Source organism: Sparus aurata, chromosome 13 (genome assembly GCF_900880675.1).
Source record: "Sparus aurata chromosome 13, fSpaAur1.1, whole genome shotgun sequence".
Classification (NCBI taxonomy): Eukaryota; Metazoa; Chordata; class Actinopteri; order Spariformes; family Sparidae; genus Sparus; species Sparus aurata.
The window spans coordinates 32771939-32782056 of NC_044199.1; the positions used below are offsets into that span (position 1 = coordinate 32771939).

At 40.8% G+C, this 10118-nt stretch overlaps 1 protein-coding gene across 2 annotated transcripts; it reads right to left on the reverse strand.

Moving 5' to 3' along the window:
• Positions 1-229: 229 nt before the first annotated feature.
• cdx1b (caudal type homeobox 1 b) lies at positions 230-9905 on the reverse strand. 2 transcript variants are annotated; one of them, XM_030437241.1, is made up of 3 exons: positions 9247-9905; positions 3094-3242; positions 230-1807 (listed from the first exon to the last, which is right to left on the reverse strand). In XM_030437241.1, the coding sequence occupies exons 1-3, from the start codon at positions 9737-9739 to the stop codon at positions 1571-1573; spliced, it is 879 nt and encodes a 292-aa protein (XP_030293101.1). In that variant the 5' UTR covers positions 9740-9905; the 3' UTR covers positions 230-1570. The 2 variants fall into 2 exon arrangements, with proteins under 2 accessions (XP_030293101.1, XP_030293100.1); XM_030437240.1 differs by having other exon boundaries at positions 3094-3251.
• Positions 9906-10118: the final 213 nt, after the last annotated feature.

The window sequence follows — 10118 nt, forward strand, 5'->3', positions numbered from 1 at the left end:
GGGTGAAAATCTGTTCTTTTTTTTTGGTTTAATTCTGCCGTCAAATGAACAAACTTACAAAATGACGTGAAGGGAAATAATTCACATTTTAGTAGTTGAGTATTGAAAACTTGTGTTTTAAAGTTCTGATGTTATTTCAATATTCAGAATTTAAAATTTTAAGTCAGTTTTAAATTGTTCCATTCTGAAAAACAAAATGCATCCGTATCTGAAGCTAATGAGACTGTAACACACCTCACAGGAGTTTATTGGCTTCAACGACTCTTTAATCATTTACTTACAGTAAGTTTTATTAATTCAAAGTGACTCAAACAACTTAAAATCTTTTAACTTTCAGGCAACTTCAGAAGCTTACAGTAATATCTGAAGGAAAAGTTCAACAACTTTTCTTACAAATAGCTTCTTTTTTAATTCACTAAACTTAAAGAAATGAGTTTTAAAGACACAAAATTAGACGTTCCTCTTTCAGTAAACCTGGCCAGAGACAACTTGTTGATGGAAACTTGCTGTTTGTTTTTAATACATGTTGAAAAAATGTCATTGTTGCTTCTTGTCATGAAAAATGATGAAGATTATTCTTGAATTCAGTCCCTTATTTCTCGTGCACGGTCACTGTGGAGCCAATAACGTGTCAGTGTGAGTTCATTAATCGAATTTCATATTTTAAAGTTTTATTTATCTTGTTTTTTTTAGCTGCTTTTACATTTTCACACATCTTTGAACTAATCATTCAACCCGAGCTCACCTCGCTCACATCGTTCAGGCAGTTTAACCATCTTAAGATGTTTTACATTTCAAAATATACACATGATAAATTCTGATGGGTGAAATCATAAACATTTACAAGACATTTACTGTACAGTGTGTGGAGCAGAAAAGAAAAAAACCGAAGCTGTGGATCCTGAGAGAGACTTCAGGTGTGCTTCTACAGGTCACATGTATCGGGTTAGTTGTGATTCATGAAACAGACGAGTTCTGCAGCCACAGATCACAAAGATTAACCTGCAGTGATTCTGTTACAGTCAGCAGATTTTATTGTCTTCTGCAGGTTGAGATAACATTTCTTAATAAAACAGGATATGTGTTGTTTATACAGTGTGTATCATCATTAAACAAACATCTGGAAACTGGATTTACCCTGAATATTAAGTAGCTTTAGAGTTCAAACATATATTCAGCACTGTCTGACAGTAAAACATAGTGAATCCTCTATCTGCTGATACCAGGACGTGTGTTTTTATGGCTGCATCGTTCCATCAAATGGAAATATTCAACACGTCTCGTCATTATTTTGGGTTCTTTGGGCGTTTTCGGATCTCCGCTGGAATTAAAATAAAGTTCTGTGAGTTTGAAGAAAAAGGAGGACGGGATGATGGGAGAAGAAGAGTCGCTGGTGACGTCTTCCGTCGGTGTTTCTCAACTTTTTTTAACGAGCTTTATCTTTCAAAATGGCGGACAGGAAGTTGTCAGAGAGCGGGGAAGTGATGCAGAAAGTTTTTTTCAGTTTGTCGGGGAGAATTTTCAGTCCACGTCCCCGACATGAGCGTCCAATGAAACATCTTCCTCCTCCTCAGTACTCCTCTTTGATGTTCAAAGGCAGGGAGGAGGGCGACACCAGCCCGTTGCTGCCGCTGCTGCTCGTCACCATAGCAACGCTGCTCCCGCCGTTTCCATGGAGGCCGCCTCCTCCGCTGCCGTTGGTGCCGGCTGGAGGGGTGGGCGTGGTCGTGGAGGAGGCCGGCTGCTGGAGCTTCTTCTTGTTGATCTTGCGTTCTTTGGCCCGGCGGTTCTGGAACCAGATCTTCACCTGGAGCAGAGAAACACAGAACTTTAGATCTCACAGTAAAACTTTTCAAAGCGTTTTAATGTTTTAACCAGGCAGTCCTCATCAGAAATAATTACTATGTAGGTTGATTGTGAAAGCAGCTTAATATGATCCATAATTAGGTGTTTTTTTTTGTTTGAAGACGACCTCTGGTGGCCGTACTCATTATGACGGCAGCAAAGGAGGAAGTCAGGCGAAGTATTTCACATAAGGAGGAAGTCTGAGACTGATGGATGGATTAAAGTAGCTCAGAAGTTTTAGTCACGAGGTCACTGTTAGTGTCAAGTGTCACACTAGAAGCCTACAGTGAGTTATTTTACCTACTAACGCGGAAAAGTTATGTTATCTCCATCACATAATTAAAGTTACGTACCTAGTAGTTATTTGAGCCAAAAGACGTTTTCCTAAACTTCGCCAAATACTTTGTTTTTGCCTAAACTTAAACATCAATCGACCTATTCAGTCGTTTCAGTGTGAGGATGTGTTGATGTGTTTAGCAGCTTAATCGAAGGCTTGTCGGACGAGCAGGAGGAGCAAACATTTGTCATGAAAATCCAACCAAGCTCTTTCTGGAACAAAGTGATGGAGTGAGTCCTAAAACCCAGAAATTACTTCCTCCGTCTTAAAGACAGAGATTTCTTTTGTTTAATGCCTGAAATAAAGTCTGCAGTTACCTTCAGATATGTTTTATCAATGTATTACATTTTGTTCTCCAACATAAAATTCATCATTAATGTCCCACAGTTTAATTCTGAAGGTCTTCATGTGTTAAAAACAGTTAGCAGTTGCTAACGAGTGTCTGAATGAGACTACAGAGGTTGTCGGGGACATTAAACGTCCTCACAGCGAACACGGAGACTCATCTACTCACTAGTCCGTCTTTACAGCCACTTTAGTTACACACTGTTCTAACTCTGACTTTACAACTTGTACATTGATGAACAAAACCTGGAAGTATCATGAACTTACAGATATTATTTTCTGCAATAATCCAAAATCCAACTCAGTAATCCCACAGAGGAACCAGGACGGTGATAACTTCAGGGTTAGCGTACAAAAATACATAATTGCTGCTGCTCTCTATAAACCAGTGTTGACATTGTTGAAGTTACGCTGCTAGCACGGCTACATATCAAATACTTTGTGTGTATAAATCTTCTTCACTGTCCAGAACGAACTGTTGCACCTCCAACTCTGACTGGAACGCAGTATGAGATCCAATAAAAGTGCTGTAAAGTGATCAATAACCAGTGTTCGTGTTGGCGTACCTGTCTCTCTGATAGGCTGAGCGTTGTGGCGAGCTCCGCCTTCCTCCTGATGGTGATGTATTTGCTGTAGTGAAACTCTTTCTCCAGCTCCAGCCGCTGGTGGTCGGTGTAAACCACCCGGTACTTGTCTTTGGTCCGCGTCTTCCCGTCTGTAAAGACAAAACACAGAAACAGAACCAGGTTAACAAAAGAACACAGTTAGAGGTGAAGCTGAAATCTGTATTTTCTTTAGAGTTTTTACTTTTGCAAAGGCTACAAAAAGACAAAGATGAGCCTCAGACAGGTTGTCTAACACGTCTATGTTTAATGATTTAACTTCACTGGCACAAAATCACACCAGCTGTTAGTATGTAAAAACATGAATGAGTCGTATGTGTGGTAGTATTTTATATTATGTGTTATAAACCGCTGACATAAACTGACGGCGGCTCAGACTGATGGAGACGTGTGTTCTCGCCATGACTCCTGTATTCAAATACAAACCTGCCTCAGCTGCATTTGCATAAACTGAACCCTATCTGCTTTTATTCATTTATGGACTTCATGAGTTACTGTTGAAGCTCGACTGTGTCAGAGGGTCCAGCTGTTAAAACTGAATCAATGAGCCGGACTTATAAAACCATCAAAATGTATTTTAAATACGGAGCCAAACTAACAGAATTTAGTTTTAATTTCTATGGAAATCACAAACGTTTCCTTGAAAGACCAAATATATGAGGGAGAATTTGTTTGAAATCTGGAATTAAACATCAGGAATATATTAACAGTATCTGACGCAGCATCAGTATCATGATGACGAGTTAATAACGGCCCGTTGTCACTCCCAACTCGCCAAATACAGAAGCCTGCTCAGTGGCTTCCTGTGGTTTTCTGCAGGATCGACGCTCTAAAGTATCCATGCATGGCTGCCAAGTACGGTTAATATGTGGGAAAGATTGTGCTCATGACAAATAATATTAAAAAGACAATATTAAAGGTGTTTTTGTAAGAAAAGTTGAGTTTTGAGTCTCGGTCACAACTCGCCAAATAACGACGCTCTTGGTTTCCCGGCTCGTGGAAAGCAGAAGCTCTGGGAACGAACCTGTTAGCAACTATTAAACTCCTCTGAGAGGATGCGGGCGATGTTGTGTGGCCTAATGAGAGCTCTCAGGCAGAAGCACGGCCTCTAATTGGTCGACAGACGCAGCCCAAGGCATCATGGGACCACCAGTGAACGGCTAACAATCAAGCTAACTGTGCTTTTAAAACAGAAAACGGATTAAAAATCACATAAAACATTTGGTGTGTGCTTTATCGTTATGGATTTATTTGACAAAGTCTCCAAAGAGACACTGAAGTTTAAAACTGGATAACAGAAACTGCTGAAAGTGAAACGATGGCAGCAGAGGATCGTTAGCACAACGGTGTCGGCTAACAGGGTCTTTAGTCTTCAGTGTGTCGTACATGATGTTGTTGATGTTGAGGTCAAAGTGGTTATATGTTCCCTGACATGGTAATTATAATAATTTCACCACAATCCTTTTAGTAAAGGTTAAATGTTACTTTAACACTTCTAAAAATGATATAATGCTGATATTGGGGACTGAGGATGGAGGGTAAGAGATCACTGTAAACGTGAACAAGTTCATTTTAATATGTGTGACTTAAATTTTTAACCAGATCTTGTGAAGTGTGACGTGAGGGCGTTCATTACAGTGTGTTTAAATCTGGTGGACAAGGACAAATTAATTAAATAAACATGTTTCTGGTCATTTACGCTGCTGGTCTGATTTGCTGCCACCAGCATGACGCTTTAGAAGCAATAAACATCTGAATCAGCAGAGTAAAAGCTCCTGAACATGTTGAGTTATGCTTCAGACTTTCTACTTACATTGCTACCATGTATGTTTAAGTTCTGGGAAAGATTGTGCTGAAGGAAAACAAACTGCACATTACTGTGTGGTTAAAGTACCGATCCACCACCCTGAGCTTCACATCTTGTCCAAAATAAAAAGAACAAACCGCTTTGAAACAGAAACATGAAGAAAAACCTGAGAAATAAAATGAATGAAGCCATAAAAACATGTCAGTGTGACGGCAGAAACATGGAGCTCTTAATTAAAAGGCCTTCAGCTCTCTTTAACACGCTCTGATTCAATATTAACACTAAACACACAACAGTTAAATAACTGATGTGTCTCCTTTAAACACACACACCGTCTGTCCTCTAATCGGTCACCACGGCGAATAACTACTCAAACATTTTAGTTTCAGGGGGAACATCTGTCTGAACTGTCGACTTTCTGCTTCATTTGTCGGAAAGTAAAAACCAACAGTTTGATTTTTTTAAACGAGACGCTAATGAAGGAACGTAAATCACAAAGCTCTTCAGTCTGTTGGAGAGAGAGGGACGTTTACTCTGCACACACACTCAAGTGCAGCGCCGGTTTGGGTCTTTTTGGGTTGAGACACCTTAAAGAAATATTTTATGTCACTTCCTCAGTCTGTCTGCAAATAAACACACACAAACAGATACAATGTTTGTTTTTGGGGTTTTTTTGCCGAATTTATGAGAACGTCCAAATAATTAGAAAATTGTCAGTGAAAGAGTTTTACAACGTTTATAAAGTCTCTCTTAACTCAACAACTCACTAAATGGTACAACTTTTAAAGGGAGTCTGCAGGTGACAAAGAAGTAGCCTATATTGGTTACTGTCAAGACATATTTAGCATCAATAAAATGTTGTCTTCTTTCTTAAATGGAGTGTAAATGTTGAAATCAGTGTAATCAATGTGTTCAAACAGCTGCTAACTGTTGGCAGGTAGGACAGAGTAGAAATTGTTAACAGTGCAGCGACAAACTGACACTTTTTACAATGAAAAATTCAACTAAATGTGTTTAATTTCAGGCCGAATTTACACGAAGACTCAAATTATTAAGAATCCCATATAGACTTTGTTTCACATATTTTATAAAGTTTCTCTTAACTCAGTAACTCACTAAATTGAGCAATTTTTAAAGGGAGTCTGGGGACTTTCTCCACGGGTGACAAAGAATAAGCCTATTTTGTCAATAAAATGTTTTCTTCTTTCATAAATGGAGTGTAAATGGTGAAATCAGTGTAAACAGTGTGTTCAAACAGCTGATCAATGTTAGCAGGTAAGACTTTAGCAGTTCAGACAGAGAAGCAGACAGGCTGGTACAGACATGCCGCCACAAACTGACACTGTTTACAAGGAGACAAACAACTTCAGCTGAAAGATTTAATGCTGAATTAACAACAAGGACACAATGAGTAACAATCTGTCAGAGACACAGTTTCATAATGTTTATAAAGTCTCTCCTCATTCAACAGCTCTTAAAATCGCATGATTTGTTAATGGAGTCTGGTGATGTTGTAGTTACTGGTTTTATGGATTTTTAAACTGGAACCATAACAATAGTTGCCAATCAACTTTCTGTCAATCAGCAGATTGATTCAACTGTTGGGTAGTTTATAAGAAAACATATTATTTATTCTTTACATGTTTTGTGTGTAAACATCTTGATTTGTAAGAGACACTTGAGCTGTAGAGCAGAAGTAGAAAGTGTCTCAGTGCTTTCTCTTTCTGTAAAGGTCAACAGCGTCTGATGAGTCAGAGAGTACGAGCGGGAAACTCTGAAGATATCTGACCTGGCAGCAAAGAAACATGTCGGCCAAAGTCTGATATTCAAGGTAACATGAAGAGATAAAATACTGAACGTTCAACTCTCAGACCATCGAGTGCAGATGAAAACATCTCAAATTGTTGCTTCACGTCCGTGAAATCCTTCCTGAGTGAAACAACAGTTTGTTGTCGTTCACAACAGAGAAGAAGTTTATTCAAAAAGATGGTTTGGACATTAAACCAGCTCGAGTATTGATCAGAGGAGCTGCTCCTCAGAAAACATCTGATGTTACTCTAGATCAGTGGTGTCAAACTGATCCAGTGATTTGGATCAGGTGTGTTCTTGCTTGGTTGGAATGAAAACCTGCAGCCACACGGCCCTTTACTGGATCAGTTTGACACCACTGCAGTCTAGATTCTTCTCACTGTCATTGAAGCAACGCGTTGGTCCGTCTCTGAATACGGTCTGACTTCCTGTCTGTCTGCGGCCCTCAGCTCATTGGTTCCACCAAACGTTTACATCCAGTAAAGTTTCATGTTTGAATAACGATCAGAGGATTTGTTGGGACTATTTTCAGCAGCGGATTAATCTAGTGCGTGTTTAGGCAGTGATGGACTGTAACTAAGTACATTTACTCAAGTACCACGCTGGAGTACAAATTCCAGGTTGTTCTTTACTTGAGTAGTTTTCACTTTCACCAAAGTAATATTTTAGCGTGATAGCTTGACTTTAAATCAAGTACATTTCGACTTCTGGTACTTTTTAAAACACTGCCAGTGATGGAATGTAACTAAGTACTGTATTTAAGCACTTTAGTTACTAGTTACTTTGCAGATTAGATGTTTGCAGAGCCAAAGTTCATTTTTGAATACATTTATTTGATTTTGTTTGTTGAGTAATCTAATGTAATCTAACTTACAGCACTTTTACTGTTACTTTTGATACTTAAGTACATTTGATATGAGCTACTTAAAGACTTTTACTCGAGTACTTTTTTTATGGGTGACTTTCACTTTCTCCAAAGTAACATGTTAACACAGTATCTTTACTTTTACTCGAGTATGACTGTGTGTATCTTTTACAACTCTGTCAGTGATGGATTGTAAATAAGTACAGTTGGAAATAAAATATTGAAGTTCTTTTACTTTACTTAAGTATTTCTATTTTCTGTCACTTCATACTTCCTCTCCGCTACATTTACTTGATATTTGATATCTGTAGTTACTAGTTACTTTGCAGATTACATGTTTGTAGAGCCAAAAAACATTTTGTTTTGAGTTATCTCATGTAATCTGATTTACAGCACATCTTAACATCTATAATGTAGTTTTACTGTTACTTTTGAGACTTAAAGCAACATTTTAACACAGTATCTTTACTTTTACTCGAGTTTAATTGGGTGCTTGGTAAATCCAGGTGTAGCTTGAAGTCACACACACACACACACACACACACACACACGGTCGGGTCACACTTCACACTTCAAAGTGGGAGCTGTCTTGTAAACTCCTCCCTGAGACACGCGGAGCACAAAGACCCGCCGGACTCTGTTAACATGACAACAGCTTCAAACCGGCTTCACACGTCTGATCCGCGGCGCGCCGGCCGGAGGGACGTCGCGCCTCCACACGGGAGGTTCTCCCTCATTTACTAAAATCATCTATCAAAACTCCTTCACTGGAGAGAGTCTTTATAATCCAGCCGAAAGACACAAATCCGACAAACGTTTCTCTCAAAACTAGAAGAAAACTTATTATTATGAATAAACTCTCTTTTTTAAAATAAAGTTTAAAATAGAGAGATTTGTAAAGGAGATTTTGAATTGAAGAGTTTCTGCAATTAAATCAAAATCTGAAAACACAACTGTGATAATTCTCCATCAAATATGGAGCCTGATGATTAATTAGCCTATATGATGTAACATAACAGCTCTTATTATTACCAATAATGATATGAGGCTTTTAGTTGTGTTATTATTCTCTTGACATATTTACACCAGAAACAAACAGCTAATAAAGTAGGCCTATTTTAAATAATAATATAAGAACTTTCTCTCCCTAATTTATCTCAGTTTCATGAAAACAGCGCTGACGGCGAAGAAAGCTCATGTTCTGGCTGATTATCGACGCAGATAATAATAATAATAATAATAATAATAATAATAATAATAATAATAATAATAATCAGACTCTTAACTATTAATTCACGTCTTTGGATTGGATGTAGAGCCGCTGTTCGTGCCGGGCTGCTGATATCTGCTGAGTACACATGTTGGGACATTTGAGTATCTCTGCGCTATCAGACTCATATTAAAATGTTAAACAGTCTGTGAGAAGAGAAAGAACCATGAGACTGAGATGTTCTGAGGTTCTGATGGGTTAAAGTGGATCAGTAGAGAGCTCACAGTGTTCAGGAGCGTCACTGAGACTTACAGGAGCTTTAAACTGATCTAAAATATGAATATTAGATGATTTCAGACTGAGCAGTGTGTTAACAACGTGGTCTGCGGGTGTCCCGGGTCTTACTGGGGTTGCTGGGCGGTGCGGAGCTGCGTCGTATCCAGTCGTACGGGTTCCTCCTCTGCGGGGATCCGGGGGACAGCTGCCCCGCCGACGCGTTTAGGGACGCGGGCAGCAGCGCAGATGACTGCCCGGTGAACTCCGGGGGGCTGAAGCCCAGCGGGGGCCCCACCGCTCCGGTGGACGAGGCGGGGGGCCCGCCGGCCGCGGCGGCTGCTGCCGCGGCGGCGTAGTGATGCGACGACCAGTCGTCCCGGGGGGGCGGAGGAGGAGGGTAGGCCGGGCTCCAGCCGCCGCCGCCCGGCCCGGCCTGCTGCCCCGGGTGCAGGTCGTTGTTGAGGCCGTGGTGGTGGTGGTGGTAGCTGAAGTCTGAGTACTGCGGCGGGCCCGGCACCGCGAAGTTCTGCGGGCTGATGCTGATGCCCGGGTGGCGGGTGACCGGGTTCTGGTGCGGGTACATGGTCGGGTCCTTATCCAGCTGCAGGTAGCTCACGTACATCTTTCCAGGTGAGGGGACTCCCTCAGCATACTGCGGATCCAGCCTGCCTCTCCCCTCTCTCTCTCTCACCTGATCTACAGGTAAAGTGAGCTTCAGCGAGTGTGTGTGCTCCCTCTCTCTCTCTCTCTCTCTCTCCTCACCTGTCCACACCTCCACCTGTCCTCTCTCCCTCTCTCTCTCTCTCTCTCTCTCTCTCCATCAGCTGTCTGTTTAAAGCTGCTGATGTCACATGGTCGGTTTTATTGCTCTTATCTCCCTCCTCCTCCTCACCCCCTTCCCCTCTCTCACCCTTCATCTCTCTCTCTTCCTCACCTCACCTCCTCCTCATCCTCACACACACACACACACACACACACACACACACACACACACACACACC